Source organism: Phyllobates terribilis, unplaced genomic scaffold (assembly GCF_046119375.1).
Source record: "Phyllobates terribilis strain yellow unplaced genomic scaffold, ASM4611937v1 Scaffold_7__3_contigs__length_470593459, whole genome shotgun sequence".
Taxonomy (NCBI): domain Eukaryota; kingdom Metazoa; phylum Chordata; class Amphibia; order Anura; family Dendrobatidae; genus Phyllobates; species Phyllobates terribilis.
Window position 1 is genome coordinate 235,872,488 of NW_027362767.1, and position 24,382 is coordinate 235,896,869.

At 43.3% G+C, this 24,382-nt stretch overlaps 1 protein-coding gene across 1 annotated transcript in view; it reads right to left on the minus strand.

The window, feature by feature from the left end:
- The window catches only part of LOC141154235 (5'-nucleotidase domain-containing protein 2-like), a 41,286-nt gene extending 18,802 nt beyond the window's left edge, over positions 1-22,484 (minus strand). Inside the window, exons 1-6 of the mRNA XM_073639835.1 lie at positions 22,126-22,484; positions 12,162-12,346; positions 11,578-11,652; positions 8,666-8,721; positions 8,358-8,451; positions 476-604 (exon numbers count right to left, since the gene is read on the minus strand). Coding sequence (XP_073495936.1) covers positions 476-604; positions 8,358-8,451; positions 8,666-8,721; positions 11,578-11,652; positions 12,162-12,346; positions 22,126-22,411 — 825 coding nt within the window. The 5' untranslated portion in view covers positions 22,412-22,484. The remainder of the gene's footprint in view (positions 1-475; positions 605-8,357; positions 8,452-8,665; positions 8,722-11,577; positions 11,653-12,161; positions 12,347-22,125) is intronic.
- Positions 22,485-24,382: the final 1,898 nt, after the last annotated feature.

Genomic DNA, 24,382 nt, shown 5'->3' on the forward strand with positions numbered 1-24,382 from the left:
GCATTTCCAGTCTATGCTGGTTTCAGGCAGAAGTTGTTTTTTTGTCCCCCTTGTGTGAAAAAAAAAAAAAAAAGCCCAAGGTGGGATCAATCGACCCCCCTCCCATCCCCTCCAAAAACATAAGTTCTCATTAATACTTTTCCAGAGTGTATGTACAGTTCCACGAGCAACGGTCTGCATTCGTAGTGCAAGAGCAATTTGCCACAAAAAAAAAAAAAAAATATATATATTTCTAGATTTATGAATAATCAGATCAGTGGGTGTAAATAGCACCCAAGTACCAAAGAAGATTATATTAAATCACTCCCAATCCTCCTGTCGGTGGAGTAGGAAGCTAAAGAAGGGTCAGCGGGTCTTAAAATAAAGAAATCAGACTTTGTTCCCAACTTGTATGGGTAACATGACTTTTAGGACAAGTCAATATCATGAATGGACTGATCAGCAGTAAAATATGTAACAGATCCAGAATCCTCACCGTGACATCCTTGTAGAGATGGACCGGATCATAGTCAATGTCATTGCTAAGGAAAAAGTCATTGGCCACGGCCAGGAGGGTCATCTCAGGCAGAGAGAAGATGTCCATGTACTGTTTAATAGCGGGACCCTGGCAGAAAAGAACACAAGGTCAGAAGTGAATGGGAAACCCCAGCAATGAAAGTTCAGAGCCCAAAAATTATCCAGCGGCCGCCGAGGCCGGATTCACACATCTGTTTGTTGCGGTCAAGTACAGACCATGATGCATGGAATGGCTTAGCCTTAACCTATGAGGAAACCCGCAGCTGCTCCGTGCTCAGTCTGTACTCCAACCATGACAAATGGAGGAGTGAATGGAGCAGAAAGCTGTATTATTGACCATTTCTCATGTGTGATGGTTTTTTTCTCCTCATTCAACTACTAAAGCAGACAGGCTGTTTGAACCTTTGTCCATTAAATAAATCAATCCGTGAAGAGAAAAAAAAATAAAATAAAATAAATCATGGATGTTACACTGAAGTACAAAGTAGGTACTCTGTATTTAACGAATCCCCATAGACTAATGGCAGGGGCTTATCTGCAAAAAGATTAAGAATAGGACACCATTAGTCTCACAAATCAGTTTTTAAAAACGTATGTATACATGGATGAATGAAACAGAGTGTGCTGTCCGAGAAAAAAAAAAAAAGTTAAATCAGACCAGGAGCCACTATGACGACCCCTTTGGTTGTCCAGATTGGGACTGACAGATGGTCAACCACCGGGAGAACAACACGTTCAAAGACAACAAATGGAGTGCACACACATTCACGACTGACAACGATCCATCCAACCAGGGGAGAAGAAAAAAAAAAAAAAAAAAAAATCCTACTGTTGTGATTGGAAAACCCCCTTTTGATTTGCCATTGGATATACAGTGGAGAAAATAAGTATTTGATACGCTGCCGATTTTGCAAGTTTTCCCACCTACAAAGAATGGAGAGGTCTGTAATTTTTATCGTCTTAAACTGTATGAGACAGAATCTGAAGATAAAAAACAGAAAACCACATTGTATGATTTTAACATAATTAATTTGCATTTTATTGCATGAAATAAGTATTTGATACAATAGAAAACCAGAACTTAATATTTGGTACAGAAACCTTTGTTTGCAATTACAGAGGTCAGATGTTTCCTGTAGTTCTTGACCAGGTTTGCACACAGTGCAGCAGGGATTTTGGCCCCCTCCTCCATGCCTTTCATATTTCGGGGCTGTTGCTGGGCAACATTGAGTTTCAGCTTTTCTATTGGGTTCAGGTCTGGAGACTGGCTAGGCCACTCCAGGACCTTGAAATGCTTCTTACGGAGCCACTACTTCATTGCCCTGGCTGTGTGTTTCAGGAAGGCCCAAGCCCATCTTCAATGCGCTTACTGAGGGAAGGAGGATGTTGGCCAAAATCTCAAGATACATGACCCCATCCACCCGCCTTCAATACGGTGCAGTCACCATGTCCTCTTTGCAGAAAAGCACCCCCAAAATATTAGGTTTCTCCCACCATTCCTCACGGTTGGGATGGTGTTCTTGGGGTTGTATTCCTTCCTCCAAACATGGTGAGTGGAGTTAAAACCATTCTATTTTACTCTCATCTGACCTCACATGCCTCCTCTGGATCATCCAAGATGGTCATTGGCGAACTTTAACCCCTTAAGCCCCGAGGGTGGTTTGCACGTTAATGACCAGGCCAATTTTTACAATTCTGACCACTGTCACTTTATGAGGTAATTACTCTGGAACGCTTCAACGGATCCCCCTGATTCTGAGACTGTTTTTTCGTGACATATTGTACTTCATGATTGTAGTAAAATTTCTTCGATATCACTTACGTTTATTTGTGAAAAAAATGGAAATTTGGCGAAAATTTTGCAATTTTCAAAATTTGAATTTTTATGCCCTTAAATCAGAGAAATATGTCACACAAAAGAGTTAATAAATAACATTTCCCACATGTCTACTTTACATCAGCACAATTTTGGAATCAAAATTTTTTTTTTGTTAGGGAGCTATAAGGGTTAAAAGTTGACCAGCGATTTCTCATTTTTCCAACAAAATTTACAAAACCATTTTTTTTTTTAGGGACCACATCACATTTGAAGTCACTTTGAGAGGTCTTTATGACAGAAAATACCCAAAAGTGACACCATTCTAAAAACTGCACCCCTCAAGGTGCTCAAAACCACATTCAAGAACTTTATTAACCCTTCAGGTGCTTCACAGGAATTTTTTGAATGTGGAAGAAAACCATGAACATTTAACTTTTTTCACAAAAATGTTACTTTAGACCCAATTTTTTTTATTTTCACAGAGGTAACAAGAAAAAAAATGGACCCCAAAATTTGTTGTGCAATTTCCCCTGGGCACACAGATACCCAATATGTGGGGAAAAAACACTGTTTGGGCGCACGGCAGGGCTCGGAAGGGAAGGAGCGCCATTTGACTTTTTGATTGTAAAATTTGCTTGAATAATTAGCGGACGCCATGTTGTGTTTGGAGAGCCCCTGTGTGCCCAAACATTGGAGCTCCCCCACAAGTGACCCCATTTTGGAAACTAGACCCCCCAAGGCACCTATCTAGATGCATAGTGAGCACTTGGAACCCCAGGTGCTTCACAAATTGATTCATAAATATGAAAAAGTGTTTTTTTTTTCTTCACTTTTTCATTTTTACGAATCAATTTGTGAAGCACCTGGGGGTTCCAAGTGCTCACTATGCATCTAGATGGGTGCCTTGGGGGGTCTAGTTTCCAAAATGGGGTCACTTGTGGGGGAGCTCCAATGTTTGTGCACGCAGTAGCTCTCCAAACGCAACATGGCGTCCGCTAACAATTTGAGCCGATTTTCCATTCAATTTGTTAGCGGACATCATGTCGCGTTTGGAGAGCCCGTGATGTGCCTAAACAGTGGAGCTCCCCCACAAGTGACCCCATTTTGGAAACTATACCCCTCAAGGATTTTATTAAGGTGTATAGTGAACATTTTGAACCCAGACGTACGACACAGAATTTGTTTACATTAGGTCATCATATTGAATAAGTTGTCATTAGTCTTGAGCGCAAGTGCTCGCTACTTGAGTTTGCATCGGGTACTCAGGTATGCACCATGTACAGCATGTGCTCGAGTGACATGCTCGAGTCCCTGCTCCGCATGTTTCACGGTAATTAGACACCCAAAAAAAACCATGCGGGGATCGCTCGTGCATGGCAGGCAATCCCCGTAAAGTTTTTTTGGCCGCGAAGCATATGGGGCAGAGACTCGAGCATGTCACTCAAATACCCACGATACTCCATGCATACCAGAGCACCCCATGCAAACTCAAGTAGCGAGCACTTGAGCTCAACACTAGTCGCCATATCGTCATCTTTTTTCTTACTTTTGAAAAAAATCTCAACCCCAGCACAACCCTAACCCCAATCCTAACCCAAGAGTTTATTTTTGAAGCCATTCCTCGTGCGGTATAAGTGATTAGACGACTTTATTCTTCGGGTCGGTGTGATTACAGCAATACCAGAATCATATGGGGTTTTTATGACTGACAGCTGTCACACACAAAAAGACGCATTTTCTGTAAAATCTAGTTTTTGCATCGCCATATTTTGAGAGCTATAATTTTTCCATATTTTGGCAGTCATGTGACGGCTCGTTTTTTGCGGGATGAGTTGACGTTATTGGTGCCATTTTCAGGCACGTGACATTTTTTGATCGCTTTCTATTCCGATTTTTGGGAGGCAGAATGAACAAAAACCAACAATTCAGGAATTGTTTTTTTTTTTTATTTATTTTTATTCTGTTCCGCGTGTGGTAAAATTAATAAGGCAGCTTTATTCTTCGGGTCAGTACGTTTACAGCGATACCACATTTATATCGTTTTTCTATGTTTTGCACTTTTACATAATAAAAGCAATTTTATAGAAAATAATATTTTTTAGCATAGCTTTATTCTGAGAGCTATAACTTTTTTATTTTTCGGCTGATGGAGCTGTATGTCAGCTTGTTTTTTGCGGGACGAGATGACGTTTTCAGTGGTACCATTTTTATTTATATTAGTCTTTTTGATCGCGTGTTATTCCATTTTTTATTTGGCGGTATGGTGATAAAGCATTGTTTTTTGCTTCATTTTCTTTTTTTTTTTTTTTTACAGTGTTCACTGAAGGGGTTAACTAGTGGGACAGTTTTATAGGTCAGCTTGTTCCGGATGCGGCGATACCAAATGTGTACTTTTATTGTTTTTTTTTTTTTGTTTGTTTTTTTTTTTTTTTTATAATATTTATTGATTGGTACATTCTATTTTTATTTTTGGTGGATTATTTTATTTATTTATTTTTTATATTTTTTTATTTTATTTTTTTTATTTTTTTTTTCACTTTCTGGGTGTTTTTATACTTTATTACTTTGTCCCACTATGGGACTTACACTTTTTTTTCTCTGATCGCCTGCATGTCACAGGAATGCAGCACCATCCCTGTGTCATACAGGCTATCAGCGGTAACACAAAAGAGTCTGTGGCGGCACATGCCCGCCAGACAAGAAGAGATTCTGACAAAATAAAAAAACAATATTTATTGATTCAAAAAAATAAAAAATACATAAAATAAGACAAGGGAAAACCTCCAAAAAAAGGGGGGAATGGAAAACCCAGAAGGATCCACAGCTAGCATATGTGATACATAAATATGTATACAGGATCACACATATAAATAGGTAAAATCCAAACGATAAAGAGATAAACCAAAAAGAGTACTACTAAATCCTAGTATAGCGCATGTGCGGCAAGGAAATACTAAATGTATATTAAATCCCAAAAAGGTTAATATAGAACATAACACCAGCAGATTTATAATAAATGCAAAGTGCAAATAAAGGCAAAAAATCGCTGAGGCAGAAAAGAAGCCTAGTGTCATGACACGCCCCGGAAGAAGAGACATTGCGAAACGGCGTCCGTCGGGTGTAGGGGGAGGACACTTTGGTCTGAGCTTGTCAGGATCCACATTTTTTGATCAGGTATTTATGTTTCCCACTAGGCTTCTTTTCTGCCTCAGCGATTTTTTGCCTTTATTTGCACTTTGCATTTATTATAAATCTGCTGGTGTTATGTTCTATATTAACCTTTTTGGGATTTAATATACATTTAGTATTTCCTTGCCGCACATGCGCTATACTAGGATTTAGTAGTACTCTTTTTGGTTTATCTCCTTATCGTTTGGATTTTACCTATTTATATGTGTGATCCTGTATACATATTTATGTATCACATATGCTAGCTGTGGATCCTTCTGTGTTTTCCATTCCCCCCTTTTTTTGGAGGTTTTCCCTTGTCTTATTTTATGTATTTTTTATATCAATAAATATTGTTTTTATATTTTGTCAGAATCTCTTCTTGTCTGGCGGGCATGTGCCGCCACAGACTCTTTTGTGTTATTCTAGTTTGGAAGCTGTCTGATCTGATAGCCTTAATTCAAATGTAGTCCCAAACTATCAGCGGTGCACAGTGAAAAGATTGTTTGGAGATGCACTGCGCATGTCCAAACAATCTTCCTGCTGTCTGGTGACCCGTGACCCGGATGTTGTCATGACGACATCGGGTTGTCATGGCAACACCCGGGAAGCCTTTGCAGACAGCGCTGGAAGCCGGAAGAGGAGGCGAGTATCTGCGATCACCTCCACTTGCCCCCGCAATGCTGCGATCGACTTCGATCGCAGCGGTTAATGTGCTGGGAGCGGTGCAGGACTGTTCCCTGCACATAGTACCGGGTGTCAGCTGTGACAATCAGCTGACACCCGGCGGCGATCGCGCCCGCACAGCCTGTGTGCGCGTGCGATCGCGATGACGTACTAATACGGGTCTGGCTCTTAAGTCCCAGGGCACAGACGCGTATTAGTACGTCAGATGTTATTAAGGGGTTAAACAGACCTGGACATGTGCTGGTGTGAGCAGGGGGACCTTGCGTGCCCTGCAGGATTTTAACCCATGACGGCGTAGTGTGTTACCAACGGTCATGTTCGAGATTGTGATCCCAGCTCTCTTCAGGTCATTGACCAGGTCCTCCCATGTAGTTCTGGGCTAATTCCTGACCTGTCTCAGAATCATCCTTACCCCACGAGGTGAGATCTTGCATGGAGCCCCAGACCGAGGAAGAATGACAGTCATCTTGTGTTTTTTCCATTTTCTAATAATGGTGCCAACAGCTGTTGCCTTCTCAACAAGTTGCTTGTCTATTGTCTTGTAGCCCATCCCAATCTTGTGCAGCTCTACAATTTTGTCCCTGGGGTCCTTAGACAGCTCTTTGGTCTTGGCCATGGTGGAGAGGTTGGAGTGTGAGTGTGTGGACAGGGGTCTTTTATATAGGTAATTAGTTCAAACAGGTGCAATTAATACAGGTAATGAGTGCAGAGTAGGAGGCTTCTTAAAGAAAAACGAATCAGTCTGAGCCAGAATTCTTGCTGGTTGGTAGGTGATCAAATACCGTATTTTTCGGATTATAAAGACGCACTTTTTTCCTCCAAAATTTTAGAGGAAAGTGGGGGGTGTGTCTTATAGTTTGATATACATAAATACTGTGGCTGTGGATGGTGGGGGGTGTGGCAATAGCAGTGCACAGGAGGCAGTAGCCGCCTGCTGCAGCCTACACTGTGCCCGCTACTAAAGAAAATGAATATTCACTGCTCCCCACGCCCATGGGTATAGTGAGCAGTGAATATTAATTTTCCTTAATAGCTTCTTACCCTTCATCCCCGTATGTATGCCCCCCCCCCCCCCATCTCTCATCCTGGTATGCTTGGCACCCTTCATCCCTGTATGTATTGCCCCCCCCATCCTCGTATGCTTGCCCCCCTATCCCTGTCACGCTGCACACAAAAAGACAAACAATCATACTCCCCTCCTCTCTCCTCCAGCGCTGCGTTCCGCTCTGCTGCCGACAGGGTTCTCTCTGTGTGAGCCGCGCATAGCGTCCCTGAATAGTCAAGGACTTTGATAGTGTGCACACATGACCACAGAGCGGCAGCAGGAGCCGCGCTGTGGCTACAGTGTGCACGCTATTAGGGAGAATGAATGGTCACTGCTCCCCACGCACGCAGTCCCGGCATGGGGAGCAGTGACTACTCCGGCACAGCAGATCACTGTGTGAGGATGCATGGCAGGGACACCATGCACGGCTCACACAGGGAGAACCCTGTCAGCAGCAGAGCGGGACACAGCGCTGGAGGAGAGAGGAAGGGAGTATGATTGTTTTTTTTTTTTTTGTGTGCAGCATGATGGGGATCAGGGGGGGGGGGGGCAAGCCTATCAGGATGGGGGGGGATTGGGGTGCCATACATACCAGGAAGGGGATGAGGGCCAAGTATTACAGGAAGGAGGGGGACCATATATACTAGGATGGAGGATATTAACATAATTGGGGGCCATTACCCATATAACAGTGTCAGCAGCAGACCCCCTCCCCTATAACAGGGCATCATGACCACCTTTTTTTTTTTTTTGCTTATTTTTTTTTCTATTTTCCTCCTCTAAAACCTAGGTGCGTCTTACGGTCCGAAAAAGACGGTACTTATTTCATGCAATAAAATGCAATTTAATAATTTAAAAATCATACAATGTGATTTTCTGTTTTTTTTATTTTTAGATTCTGTCTCTCACAGGTGAAGTGTACCTACGATAATTACAGACCTCTCCATTCTTTGTAGGTGGGAAAACTTGCAAAATTGGCAGTGTATGAAATACTTATTCTCCCCACTGTACAACTGCCGAGCACTGGACATGTTGCCATAAAATAAAAAAAAAAAAGCTGCCCCTACATTTATAGATCATTTTTTTTTATTTTATTTTTTTTTTTTTATGGTGGGTCCTTACCTTGCCATAGAACCCGCTGACCTGGTGGAGTGGGATGTGGTGTGTTCCCTGGTACAGCTCCATCACCTCCTCATCTGGGACCGGCTTCAGGCCCCTAGTGAATGGGGAGGGGAGGCAGATCAGATTAACGTCACAATATGAAGAGTTAGGTGAACACACCACACGAAGGGAAAAAAAAAAAATTCAAGAGCTGTGAATATACCCTGAAGGCAACATGTCATGTGCATGTGAGGGCATTTACTCCGCGTGCAGAGAACTTCCAAAAACTTAAGTGACATTACTGCAAAGAAAGATCCACGGTAACTTACCTGTATACTGTGCCCAACTCGATGTAGTGGTAGGCGTCTATCTTCATCAGCAGTCCCTGCACCAAGACAGAAGGCAAAACAGAATATACTAAGAGGATAAAATGAAATTCTACCACCAACATGACAGAGATCATTCATTTATTTAGCATGGAAAGTAGAATCTATTATGTAAGGGGATCAGCTAGGAAAAAAAAAAATAGACACTGCTCAAAAAAATAAATAAATAAAGGGAGCACTTAAACACAATGTAACTCCAAGTCAATAACACTTCTGTGAAATCTACCTGTCCAGTTATGAAGCAACACTGATTGACAATCAATTTCTCCTGCTGCTGTGCAAATGGAACAGACAACTGGTAGAAATGATCGGCAATTAGCAAGATACCCTCAATAAAGGAGAGGTTCTGCAGGTGGTGACCACAGACCATTTCTCTGTTCTCATCTTTTTGGCTGTTTTGGTCACCTTTACATTTTGTCATTGCTCTCACCCCTAGAGGTACAGTAGCATGTGGCGGTGTCTATAGTACAACCCACAGAAGTTGCTGAGGTAGTCCAGTTCATCCAGGATGGCACATCAGTGCGAGCTGTGGCAAGAAGGTTTGCTGTGTCTGTCAGCGTAGTGTCCAGAGGCTGGAGGTGCTACCAGGAGACAGGCCAGTACACCAGGAGACGTGGAGGGGGCCGGAGGAGGGCAACAACCCAGCAGCAGGACCACTACCTCCGCCTTTGTGCAAGGAGGAACAGGAGGAGCGCTGCCAGAGCCCTGCAAAATGACCTCCAGCAGGCCACAAATGTACATGTGTCTGCACAAACGGTTAGAAACCGACTCCATGAGGGTGGTATGAAGGCCCGACGTCCACAGATGGGGGTTGTGCTCACAGCCCAACACCATGCAGGACGCTTGGCATTTGCCACAGAACACCAGGATTGGCAAAGTCACCACTGGCGCCCTGTGCTCTTCACAGATGAAAGCAGGTTCACACTGAGCACATGTGACAGACGTGACAGAGTCTGGAGACGCCGTGGAGAGCGATCTGCTGCCTGCAACATCCTTCAGCATGACCGGTTTGGCAGTGGGTCAGTAATGGTGTGGGGTGGCATTTCTTTGGAGGGCTGCACAGCCCCCCATGTGCTCACCAGAGGTAGCCTGACTGCCATTAGGTACCGAGATGAGATCCTCAGACCCCTTGTGAGACCATATGCTGGTGCTGTTGGCCCTGGGTTTCTCCTAATGCAGGACAATGCCAGACCTCATGTGGCTGGAGTGTGTCAGCAGCTCCTGCAAGATGAAGGCATTGAAGCTATGGACTGGCCCGCCCGTTCCCCAGACCTGAATCCGATTGAGCACATCTGGGACATCATGTCTCGCTCCATCCACCAACGTCACGTTGCACCACAGACTGTCCAGGAGTTGGCGGTTGCTTTAGTCCAGGTCTGGGAGGAGATCCCACAGGAGACCATCCGCAACCTCATCAGGAGCATGCCCAGGCGTTGTAGGGAGGTCATACAGGCACGTGGAGGCCACACACAATACTGAGCCTCATCAGGAGCATGCCCAGGCGTTGTAGGGAGGTCATACAGGCACGTGGAGGCCACACACAATACTCAGCCTCATTTTGACTTGTTTTAAGGACATTACATCATAGTTGGATCAGCCTGTAGTGTGTTTTTCCACTTTAATTTTGGGGGTGACTCCAAATCCAGGCCTCCATTGGTTAATAAATGTGATTTCCATTGATGATTTTTGTGTGATTTTGTTGTCAGCACATTCAACTTTGTACAGAACAAAGTATTCAATGAGAATATTTCATTTATTCAGATCTAGGATGTGTGGAGTGTTCCCTTTATTTTTTTGAGCAGTGTATATTATTTCCCCAGTGATCCAGTGCAGGTTCTTGGCTATCCACACGCTATACAAACAGCCAGACCATGACTGCTGCAGCCGATCAGAGGCTGCAACAGTCATGTGCAGCAAAACTTTGATAGTTTCAACACTCAGTGCTGAGCTACAATATAGTTTAAGTTACCACCAGCAAAACTAATACTGGGAGGACAAGTCTGCAATTAGTCAGAAGGGTGATGAACAGGAGTTTTTTTTTTTTTTTTTTTTTTTTTTAAATCTGTTATTTTTACTTTTAATTTAGAAAACGGAATTACAGCACAGACTGTTTAAGTCAATAATAGGGACTTGGTGCAACCCTAGCATGCACATTCCCATTTACTTGGGTTTCATCAGTCTTCACTCTTCTAGCTGCAGAAAAAGCAGCTGTCAATCAACGAAGAGGATGATGATGGAAAAAAAAAAAAAAAAATTTAGCAACTTTTTTTTCACTCCAAGCAGACACTCAATGTGCCATTTCCCACCTACTTGTTTCCCATTATATTTGTCCACCTCTGGCTTCTGTACAACCAGAGCTGTCAATCAAGGAAGTGAAATATTGCAAACAAGTAGGTGGGAAGATGCACATCTAGAGACAGTCCTTTGTAAATAAAAACAGTCATTTTGTGCTGAAAGTCCCTAAAAGTTAAAGAATAAATATTACTGTCACACATTCCATTTTTGTGGACCAGACTAGTTACACTGATGTCCAATTGGAACCCACCACACAAAAAAAAAAAAAAATATTGGACATCAGTGTAACTAGTCTGGTCCACAAAAATGGAGTGTGTGAATGTAAATCATAATACACAAACACACACACCTCGCATTAATGCTAGTCTTATATGCTGAATGAGAAGCCAAGATCTCCACCAAATGCTTCTCAGATGAAGATCACGGTGGCCATCGCCATCCAGATAAAGAGGAGAGAGTTTGGGAAGTATAAGCATTGCTCTTAGTCTTTCTTCAAAACCTTGAGCTCCATTTACATCAATCTGATCCTACAAGTAAAGATACAGATCAGCTGCAATTACCTTATTCATGTCGTAGTGCAGCCCTCGGACTGCAAAGTTGGGCAGATATTCGTACTTCAAGATTCCCGCTGGGTACTAGGAAGGACAGATACAAAGTCTGAGCATTATACTGTTACATAAAAAGGTTTCTTTGTTGCCCCTTTAAATAAAGTTTCTTCTGGGAGCGTTTTGTCTATAAGGAAGTCCCAACCAGTGAGGTTTGCCACCAAAACGTTTTGAGTAACCAGTTTCTTTAAGTATTATCCATCTACGGTATATTGCCAAGTTATAACCTCAATGGCAGGTCAGCAACTTGTAGCACTCCAGCTGTTGTGAATCTACAACTTCCAATAGGGCATGATAGGCTTTGTAGGTTCCAAACAGCTGAGTGCCACATGCTGCCGACCCTTAGATCACAAGGATCAGATCCCATAAATGTCTGCCAACCTCAATAGAGATAATATAACATCTTCCCTGGAGAGAAGCATCACAAGGTGTCTGGCAGCTGTTCCAACCCCCATCATCCCACTGAGAAGATGTATCCAGGAGATGGTCAGTGGGAATGATCACCATTATCCCCAGCCATACTTCCGCCTCGAACATACCTTGTACTGCTCCACCAAGATGTCCCTGGCCGTGTTGAAGATCATGGAGTGCAGTGCATTAGAATAGAGCGCCAACGTGTAGTCATAATCAAAGCCATAGATCTCGATGTCTCTGAGACACACTTCATTGTTAGCGTAGATGGTGGATGAATTCAGGAGGTTACACACCCCAGGAGGTAGGAGGTCTGCAGATGGAAGAGACCACACATTAAAAATTTTATCATGACGGATGGATGGACTTTTTGGGTTGATGCAATTTTTACTACCCCTTCCCCCTCCATTTACCCAATTTAAATGTTGCAAAGAGCATTATACAGAGGTTATCTTCGGTAAAAACAGGAATTATAAATCCTAATTCTCTGGGGTTCCCCTAAAGAAATGCAAAAAAAAAAAAAAAAAAAAATCCACAGGACAAAGTTCTAAGTGCAGGAACTTCCTTTGAACTGCTCGGAGCGCTACTCTTACACCCTCCTCCAATCTGCAAGCCTTTCAAAACAAACAACGTATGGCGGTGGTTGAAGAAGGGGCCACAAATCTGAAAATCAGGACCATGTGATACATTAATACATTATGCTTAAGAAAACAAAGAAAAAAGTATTTGGAAATAATCATGAACATCGGGTCTAAAACAGCACAATGCAACAAAATAGCCTTAAGTATTGGCAGTCGTGGTCTATGACTTCCAATATTTATTGGATAGAAAGCCTGCTGACTGGCCTCAAAGAATAAAGAAAAATATGAAATGGATGGGGAAGAATAATCTCCGGTCTCTGCTAAGAAATTGCAACATTTCTAGGGCATATTCCCATCCTATTTTTGGAGTATTTTTTTCGGCATATTTGGTGGGCAAAATACACTCCCTGACAGAAGTTCTGTCGCTTATCCAGGTTATGTAAATGAAAGCTTATAACCTGACGTTAAATTCATCCATTGGTTTTATAAATTACTCTTTTGAAAGCTGAAACCCTCCCAAATTTGGTTTAGGTAAAGAAAATAAATTGGCATCAATGCTGGAGTATTGATCATTTAATGAACACAGAATGGTCAGATTTTGGCAAGACAAAAGTTGTTGCCCACAAAGTAATGTGATATTCAAACAAATAATTATCTTAAAATACAAATATATGTTGCATAACATTGGTGAATGAAGTTGTGGTGCTATTAGAGTTATATTTAATATTTTGTGTGACTTCCATGTGCTTGAAGGACTGCATCCATGCGGTTCAACAATGATTCATACAATTTATTAATGAAGTCATCAGGAATAGCAGAGAATGCCGTCTTACATGCCTCCCAGAGGTCATCTAGATTCTTTGGTTTTGTCTTCCAAGCTTCCTCTTTCATCCTACCCCAAACATGCTCAATGATGTTCATGTCTGGTGACTGGGCTGGCCAGTCCTTGAGCACCTTGATCTTTTCTGCCTGGAGGAACTTTGTTGTAGAGATGGATGTATGAGATGGAGCACCATCCTGCTGCAGAATTGGACCCCTTTTATGATTTGGAATGTAAGAGGTAGCTAATACTTCTTGATGGAAGGCAATATCAATAGCCTAAAATACCATGCAAATGTTTCGCACACCCCCATACTGAATGTAACCCCAGACCATATTCTTTCCACCACCAAATTTAACTGTTTTCTGGGTGTATTTTGGATCCATACGGGCTCCAGTAGGTCTCCTGCAGTATTGGCGGCGGCTGTGGTATAATTCTACTGAAGATTCATCAGAGAAATCCACCTTCTGCCACTTTTTCAGTGTCCAGGCTGTGGGACTTTGCAAATGCCACACGGTTTTTTATTTGCCTTTTGTTTAGTGCTGGCTTCTGGGCACTGATTCCACCATGGAGGCCATTTCGAGACAGAATCCTACAAACTGTTCTAGTTGACACAGGGACTTGAGGTGACCAGGCCTGTTGGAGCTCTGTTGCAGTGGAAGAGGGGCTTGCTTTGGATTTTCTAACCAACAAACGTTCCTCCTGAGCAGTTGTCTTGCGGGGTCTGCCGGACCTGGGCTTGTCAAACACATCTCCAGTCTCTTCAAATCTTTTTTTAATTCTTTGTACTTGACGCTGAGACACATTAAAGGTGCCAGCCACCTCTGCAGTGGATCTGGTCTTCAGCCTCTTGATAATCAAGGCTTTGGTCGCAGGGTGGATTTTTGGCATGTTGTCAGAGCTCAAGTTGCAGTTCAAGTGAAGGTCTTGGGTGCTGGGTTTCTTTTTATACACACCCACTAATTAACCGATCATTTACTGAGCACTAGTAAGGATGTAAACTAGGATTGGGTGCATTATATGACCAGGCGACAAAACTTTTGTCTTGCCAAAATCTGACCATTCTGTGTTCATTAAATGATCAATATTTCAGCATTGATGCCACTTTATTTTCTTTACCTAAACCAAATTTGGGAGGGTTTCAGCTTTCAAAAGAGTAATTTATAAAACCAATGGATGAATTTAGCGTCAGGTTATAAGCGACATAACTTCTGTCAGGGAGTGTACATAGCGTTGTACAATAGGAGAAAATCAAACTTCTGAAACCCCATGCACACTGCTTTTCCCTCCTGCGCGCATTTTGAGCCCTGCTGCATTTTTACCAAGACGCAGAGTATTGTATGCAGTCTCTACTCTGATTTTCACTGAAAAAATAAAAATGCAACATGTGAACATACCCTTAGGCTGCGTGCCCACTATGTTTTTTCAAGTGTTTTTGCCGCAGAATTTCCGCAGCGAAAACGCTTAAAAAACGCTTGGTAATGCGTGCCTCATGGTCCCCAAAGATAATCCGCATCCGTAATTGCCGCCATTGAATCGCTTAACATCCGCATGACTACATGTGCACATGTGGATATTAAGCGATTCAATGTGAGGATGGTACCTGGGTCTGGAGAAGAGGAGACTCTCCTCCAGACCCAGGTACCATAGTACCTGTAAAAATTTAAAATACAAATATACATTATACTCATCTTCTGATGGTCCCCCGGTCTTCTCTCCGCTGCGTCTGGTCTCTTGAATGGCTCACGATGGTCTAAAAGGACCTTCCATGACGTCATTTAGTCATGTGACTAAATGACGTCACCGTTCGGTCCTTTTAGACCATTGTGAGCCATACAAGAGACCGGACGCATCAGAGAAATCACTGGGGACCATCGGAAGGTGAGTATAATGTTTATTTTTTTACCATTTTTTTTACTCTTTTTTTTTTTAACTATTACTTGTTCACACTATAATCGCAAAAAAAAAAAAAAAAAAAAAAAAAAAAAAAAAAAGCTTGGAAAAGGGCATGCAGAAATGCATGCAAAAAAAAACGCTTCACAAACGCTTCTACCTGGCAGGAAAAACGCATGTAAAATCTGCATGCGTTTTTTTCCTGCCAGGGAGATGCAGAAAAAATCTGCAGCATTTCTGCATCGTGGACACAGCCTTACAGTTAATATAATAGGTTGATACACAGAAGTGCTTTTCACAAAATTAGAATATCAAAACTGTTAATTTCAGTTCTTCAATACAAAAAGTGAAACTCCTATATTACATAGAGTCATTACAAACAGAGTGATCTATTTCAAGTGTTTATTTCTGTTAATGTTGAGGATTATGGCTTATAGCCAATGAAATGACTTGCGTTTAACTCAGTAAATTAGAATAATTAAAACACACTTGAAAAGACTTCCTAAGCGTTTAAAAAGGTCCCTTAGTCTGTTTCAGTAGGCTCCACAATCATGGGGAAGACGGCTGACTTGACAGATGTCCAGAAGGCAGTCATTGACACACTCCACAAGGAGGGTAAGCCACAAAAGGTCATTGCTAAAGAAGCTGGCTGTTCACAGAGTGCTGTATCCAAGTATATTAATGGAAAGTTGAGTGGAAGGAAAAAGTGTGGTAGAAAAAGGTGCACAAGCAACCGGGATAACCGCAGCCTAGAAAGGATTGTTAAGAAAAGGCCATTCAAAAATTTGAGGGAGATTCACAAGGAGTGGACTGCTGCTGGAGTCATTACTTCAAGAGCCACCACACACAGACATATCCAGGACATGGGCTACAAGTGTCGCATTCCTTGTGTCAAGCCACTCATGACCAATAGACAACGCGAGAAGCATCTTACCTGGGCCAAGGAGAAAAACACCTGGACTGTTCTCAGTGCTCCAAGGTGTTGTTTTCAGATGAAAGTAAATTTTGCATTTCATTTGGAAATCAAGGTCCCGGAGTCTGGAGGAAGAGTGGAGAGGCCACAATCCAAGCTGCTGGAGGTCTAGTGTGAAGTCTCCACAATCAGTGATGGTTTGGGGAGCCATGTCATCTGCTGGTGTAGGTCCACTGTGTTTTATCAAGACCAAAGTCAGCGCAGCCGTCTACCAGGACATTTTACAGCACTTCATGCTTCCCTCTGCCGACAAGCTTTTTGGAGATGGAAATGTCATTCTCCAGCAGGACTTGGCCCCTGTCCACACTGCCAAAAGTACCAATACCTGGTTTACACACAACAGTATCACTGTGCTTGATTGGCAGCAAACTCGCCTGACCTTAACCCCATAGAGAATCTATTATAGAGAATCTATGGGGTATTGTCAAGAGGAAGATGAGAGACCCCAGACACAACAATGCAGACGAGCTGAAGGCTGCTATCAAAGCCACCTGGGCGTCCATAACACCTCAGCAGTGCCACAGGCTGATCCCTCCATGCCACATTGCCGCATTGATGCAGTAATTGATGCAAAAGGAGCCCGACCAAGTATTGAGGGCATTTACTGAACATACATTTCAGGAGGACAACATTTTGGATTTTAATAACCTTTTTCAAGCTGTTGTTATAAAGTATTCCAATTTACTGAGATAATGACTTTTGTGTTTTCATTGGCTGTAAGCCATAATCATCAACATTAACAGAAATAAACACGTGAAATAGTCATTACAAACAGAGTGATCTATGTAATATAGGAGTTTCACTTTTTGTATTGAAGAACTGAAATAAATTAAATTGAAGATATTTTAATTTTGTGAGAAGCACCTGTATGTAGCTATACTTGTTATATGACTTCAGGGATGTGTAAAATAATCAGTCCTGATAAATGCCCTCTAGTAAATGTAAAACCTACTTGCAGCATTCTAAGTTAAAAAAAATATGGTAGAAGTTATGCATAAATAAGGGAAAGCAGCAATAACAGTAAGTGCTGACATTGCACTCTTTCACAATGTACACAGATGTCAGACATCCCCCGCCCTCCCAGCAACGTACATTTCAGCAATTTTGACAGCTTTCCACAGATAATAACCCAGCACTGGACAGAAATGGAAACGGCAACTGCGGCTTGTGGCAGCAGAATGACACAGATCGCCCTGCGTCATTGCCAGCCTGCAGGGACTGCCACATCATCAGTTCAAGACGGCTGAAATCTGATGAGAAATCATAATTTTTACCCCCCCCCACCCCAAAAAAAATCAAAAAAAAATCAGCACCTAAAGCAAGTTCTTAAAGGTTGGAGTTTACAGCTACTTGTTATTGCAAAGTTTGCAGTTGATACATTTGTTTGTATTGGATGAAGCTATTCAACAAATAACAGTTCTAAATACACAACATAAAACTGCAATAATAAACAGGGCTTCTTCTCAGTGAAGCTGCAGAATTTTTCCCAGTGCGGATGATAGAAATGACATCCACAATGATGCTACTGATAAATGCAGCAGAGTTTCCCCCTTTTACCGTCAAACACATCAATGACCCCAATATAAAAAAGTGAAAACAGTTTGCATTTCTCTCACCAGCCACGATTTAGGAATGATTCCTTTAAGCGATTGTCTTTTCATTACAACTCCTGTCTACATGCCCCCCTGATTAGGTCGAAAAAACAGGGCCACTTCCTTCCAGAAACAGTGCCACACTTTCTCATGGTCGTGCCTGGTATTGCATCTCAGATCCAATACAGTGAATAGGAATGAGTTATAATACCAGACAACCGGAGTCACTTTTTTTTGGGGTGTGTGTGTGTGTGTGTGGGGGGGGGGGGGGGCGGCAGCCTTGTTTTTGTAATCCTGGGCAACTACTTCCAATAAGGGTGAACAGTTTTTGCAGTGCAACATGTTGTAAAGTGAGTGGTCACATTTAAATCTTAGTTACATCTGTAGAGATAAAATTCCTTTTGTAACAATGTATCACTCCTTTATAAAGAGGCTCATTGTGCAGTACAGATCATAGGAGTCTATAAAGCCATAATTAAGGTAATAGTCAGGACACCCAGCAGTGCAAACAGAGGTGCACACATGACTCAGCCGCAAATTTTCTCCTCTGGATCTGAATACAAAGTGGCCCTCCTGGTACGTGCTGCGAGCAACGTAGCCGGAGCATCCCCTGCCAGAACGTGTCTATTCAATAGGATTAGGTGACTGCGCTCAGTGGGCACAAGGGCATTCATCACTGGCACCAAAATAAAAGCATGAAGTCAATGAGATTTATTAACTGAATACCAAGCTATCAAAACACACAGGAAGGGGGGAGAAAAAGAAAATGCATAATGTTGTAGAAGTGAATCTCTTCTCCAGTTTGCAGTTTAATGGTTTAAAGTCAGGGGTGGACACATCATTGGTGCAACTGCAAAAGGGACCCCAAGAGGTAAAGGGGCCAATAACACCTCCAAATAAGGTGGAATTGTGCATTATGATGAGCCCATATATTGCTCTTGCACGGGGTGGGATCTTTCCTGTATGTATCCAGTGTTTTAAGTGACAGCCCAGTATGCAGTTGAGTTTCCAAAATGCCAGTCAAGACCCTGCCGACAACATCTGATCACTTAAGCAGCGAGGGCCACTGTGTTTTTTTTGTTTTTATACAGAATTGTTGTGCGTTTTTTTTTTTAAATACATGGACAACTGGGGTAATCTGCTACCCTCTCCCACCACCTAAGAGTATTACTAATCTGAACCAGTCTAAAGTTCCCTTACTCCAATTCAGCATCCCCAAGGGAGCTCTTTATACAAAAAATTGCACATAAGGCAAAATTAGCATCATATGTAGCAACAATCACTGCAAAACATAAAAATGATTGGATCCACGGTGCAAATCATTCCCACCCAAACCACATCACAATACAAAGACGCCAGGACAAAGGCTTCAGATACAAAGACAGTCCGGATACCGATCAGCCTGCAGCGCGGACTGACTGCAGAACACTACAACGCATTAGTTGGGCGAGGAGCGGGAAGATCAATGTGAAAGACAAGGAGAGGTTTCCCTTTAAACGTTCAGAACTGTCAGAAAGTGTCTGACATGAAGTGCAATCCATCACCTTCATTACAGAGAGAGTGCAGGGCAGCGACTGTGGTGTAACAGAGGGATAGTCTGCCACTTAGTGCTGGAAACCAGTAAACACCACTGGAGGGCCACGCCATGCACTTCTCCATCACAGGTCACCAATGCAAACAGCCGAGAGACATCCCCAGTAGTGACACTCGCGGGCAGCAGAGCAGCGCTGGGTTGGCCACTTTCCAAAGAAAACCGTAAAGTCTAATCTATCCAAAAAACGCACGTCTGCATATGATGAGACTCAGGACGTCAGCCACGGGACCAGCTCAGAGGAAGAACCGACCGGCTCTGGTCCGAGCGCTTATACCCAGGATTCAATGCATGATTGATTATATTCAAGTGTACTGCCAGCATTACAGGGGACCATAGATCACAAGGGACACCCAGATAGACCATGGCTCAATATCTGACTACTAAATAAGTCTTCTAGAGCAGAATCTGACATGGTTGTCAGAACTTAGGCAGCCCCAACCACAAGACGAGCTCAACTTGCATCTTCTTTCCTCTGATCTCCTTCAAGTCTACTACAGCTCTGGTAGTGGCTACACTGCAACTCTGTAGCGCTACTGACTGACAACACCACAGTACAAGAAGTTGACCTGTCATCTGGTCAAGAGTAAATAGTTTTTTTGCCATGTTAGTCCAGCTGCTCTCCTATTATTTTTTTAACCCACCATACAGTTCCTGGGCCTTTTTATTTGGTGCTACTTAATGTTCTTTAGAAGGGGGTGTGTCTCTCAGGGAAACAATGTACAACAGTCTAAAGACAAGCCCCTGAGGGTCACGCAAGCCCCTCCCCTTGTACAGACACGCCCCTGAGGGTCACACAAGCCCCTCCCCTTGTACAGACACACCCCTGAGGGTCACACAAGCCCCTCCCCTTGTACAGACACGCCCCTGAGGGTCACACAAGCCCCTCCCCTTGTACAGACACGCCCCTGAGGGTCACACAAGCCCCTCCCCTTGTACAGATGAGCCACTCCCCTTGTACAGACACACCCCTGAGGATCACGCAAGACACTCCCCTTGTACAGATGAGCCACTCCCCTTGTACAGACACACCCCTGAGGATCATGCAAGCCACACATCCTCAGAAAGACAAAAAGCTAGCACCAAGTGAAAAAGGCCATATCTCTGGCACAGTAAGGATTGCAAAATAAAACATGGAATACTCAGGAGCAGCGGGAATAAAATAGGTACAACAACTGCCCACCTCGTGACAGGTCCCCTTTAAAGGCAGTGTTTATTCGCATTGTAAACAATGCCTTTATCCACATGGTCTCAGCATCACGCAAGTTTAAAATTGTTGCTGCACCCCCTACTCCCTTTAATGCATTTAGTGAAAAAATATAAAAAAATTAAATAAAAGCCACAAGCTCCGGTAGAAGCCCATAGAGAAAACACACAATGGGCAGCAGATTATGAAATCATATCCACTTTGCATAGACCGTTACATGCACTGTATACTACGTGGGAACATGGGCTAAAAGGGAAATACCATAAATAACTTTATTTTTTAACCTGATATGAATGCTGCTGCTCCCCTGAATACAACAATGTTGCTCTTGTTCCTGGGAGACGGTCTTCTCTTATCTCAGTAAATAAATCTAGTCTTGTTAGCCAAGTGGGTGTGGTTCCAAATACTCCCATAGACTTTGAGGCCACACCCAGTTGGCTAAGACCTAAAGTTACATATGGTTAAGAGAAGGTCATAACTCATGAACAGAAGAAAAAAAAAAAATAAGAAAAAAAAATAAAAACCCATCAAATTCAGCAGAATGGAGGCATTTACACTACACCAAGGGGGGTGGGGGGTATGGAATGCATTACACAGCAAGTGACAGGTGTTTTTTTTTTTTTTTTTTTTAAAAACAAAGAAACTCTACATATTTAACAAGTAGAGGCGATGCACAGAAATTACAAGCCTCAGAGTAAATCAACAGCATAGGTTACAAAGGCAGAAAATTTTCCATCCATGGTGGTCTCAGCACAAGACCCTCTAATGTAAAGTGCCATGGAATAAATGGCGCTATAATAATAAATAATGTTATTTCTTAGCACAGCGTATATAGTCAGGGGGTCAAAACCCTACACAGGGTGATTTTTATTTTCTTATTGAAGTCTATGGAGATTCTTATAGCAAACCCCTGGAGAAGGGGATACAGTCACCAGCGATCTGTCCTGTCCGTACAGGTGGAGCTCCCCTTTAAGGCCATGTGCACACCTTGCAGAAATTTCTGCGCCCATTTACTCATCTCTCGGCAGGAAAAACGAGCGCTTTTGACTGATTTGAGTGAAGTCGATGGTAAAAAAAATCGCACAGAGAATTGACGTGCTGCAGATTATGTTCTGCACCAAGTTTGCAAGTTAAAAAAAAAAAATCAAAAACAACTTGTGCATGACACTTCAGGTTTCTCATTCACTTTGCTGGATTGCTTCAGGCTCTGCTAGCACATCTGCATGGCAAAAAAACGCACCAAATCTGCAACATATGCACACAGCCTTAGAAATTAAGTCCACCCCCAAAAAAACAAGTCACTGCAGGCAAAAAGTTGCACTGCAGGGATAAGTCCATGGGTGAACTACAACTCCCAGCATGGCCTGAGCAGGATGCTGAGGGCTGTAGCTGCACCCCATACAGTGCTGCCTATAGAGGTGACTGCAGCCAGTACCTTGCACCAGTTTCTTCATCTCCCCGTACCGGGACCACAAGAAGCTCTTGCTGTCGATCTGGGGGGCGACGGATGAGGAGGCGAACCGGCGGCCAAGGGTGGGGGCATTGGGCTGGGGCAGATGAGGCTGAGCCGGGGCAGGAGACCCCGAGGATGAGCTGGCTTGGGCGGAGGAGACAGCAGAGGCTGCGGGCGGAGCAGAGGCTGTATCCGTGCCTGTGCTGTATGCAGCCGAAGATGATCTCCAGGAGGAGCCGCGCAGCAGCCGGTACATCACCGCCGCCATCTCCGAGCAGCTCCGGACACTGGCACACGTTCACACCGAACGCCACAACAAGCTACGGAGGCCACGCCTCACCGCCTCTATCATTGGCTTAGAGTTAGCAGTTCGGGGCGGAGTCTAATCTATAGTCCAATAGAAACATGAAATCCTTGGGATGGGCGTGGTTTAGTGCGTTTTGTTGTTTTGGGCTGGTGTCACGCCCCATAGACTGGCTACGTGTGGCTGCAGCTCACACATGCAGGAGGCAGCGCGTCCCCCCTAAATTGAGCCTGAAAGTACAGCGACCCGCGCATACAACACTGCAGGGAATGTGGGCGCTCCCATTTATGGGGGAGATCATGGACTCGGGGTAGGGCAGTGTGTTCAATGAAACAACATGTTTTTATGTTACAGCATTTGTAGTCTTATTTTGGGGAACACACTATGATTATTATTTATTACTATAGTACCATTTATTCCATGGCTCTTTATATGTGAACTACATATTAGCAATCCATGAAATTGGGGTGATGTGAACATTTATTTATATATATATATATATATATTTTTTTTTTAAATAGTGCGAAACTTTTTAGAAAACCCAATCGCGAGTATTATTTCATTTTTAGCCCCAAATACATGCATGCAACAAAAAAAAAAGACCCCAAATGTGGACAACCCCTTTAAGTGCCACAGCCTCTGAGGGGTTAAACTGCTATAATCAGAGCTACCTCAGATTGCTGACATTGGTCTCAGGTGGCAGCTATAGATCTAGCATGCAGTCATGCCAGGTATGTAGTTCATGTGACCTTTTTAACAAATCACTGTCCCAATATTTGGTTGGTGACCAGTGAGGCCATGGATGGGCCACAGGCAGTGTTCCCTCTAAGCTGAGAAATCTGAACATTAAATAGTTAAAACAGAGTAATAATGGGGCTACCAAGCCCCATTACAGATAAATCTCCCTGCAGAGAAGGTAGTCTTTAACTCTATAATTCCCAGAGCATAAAGATTAGAGGAAATAGTGTCCACAGGGAGCAGGTGATTGATGAACAGGATTGGCAGGGACCACCAGAACAGAAGAGGATAGGCAGGGACCACTAGAATAGAACAGGATCTGCAGTAACCACCAGAACAGTATCCACAAGGACCACCAGAATAGATAAGGATAGACAGGGACCACCAGAATAGAACAGGATCTGTAAGGACCACCAGAATAGAACAGGATCTGTAAGGACCACCAGAATAGAACAGGATAGGCAGGAACCACCACAACAGAACAGGATCAGCAGGGACCACCAGAATAGAACCGGTTTAGGCAAGGACCACCAGGACAGAAGAGGATAGGCAGGAACTACCAGAATAGAACAGGATCAGTGGCAACCACTAGAACAGAACAGGATAGGCAGGGATCACCAGAAGAGAAAAGAATAGGCAGGAACCACCAGAATAGAAGAGGATAGACAGGGACCACCAGAACCGAACAGGATCATCAGGGACCAACAGAACATAATAAGCAGGAAACACCAGAATAGAACAGGATTGGCGGGGACCACCAGACCAGAAGAGGATAGACAGGGATCACCAGAACAGGATCATCAGGGACCAACAGAACATAATAAGCAGGAAACACCAGAATAGAACAGGATCGGCGGGGACCACCAGACCAGAAGAGGATAGACAGGGACCACCAGAACCGAACAGGATCATCAGGGACCAACAGAACATAATAAGCAGGAAACACCAGAATAGAACAGGATTGGCGGGGACCACCAGACCAGAAGAGGATAGACAGGGATCACCAGAACAGGATCATCAGGGACCAACAGAACATAATAAGCAGGAAACACCAGAATAGAACAGGATCGGCGGGGACCACCAGACCAGAAGAGGATAGACAGGGATCACCAGAACAGGATCAGCAGGGACCAACAGAACAGGATTGACAGGTATCCCCAGAACAGGATCGGCAGGGACCGCCGGAATAATACAGGA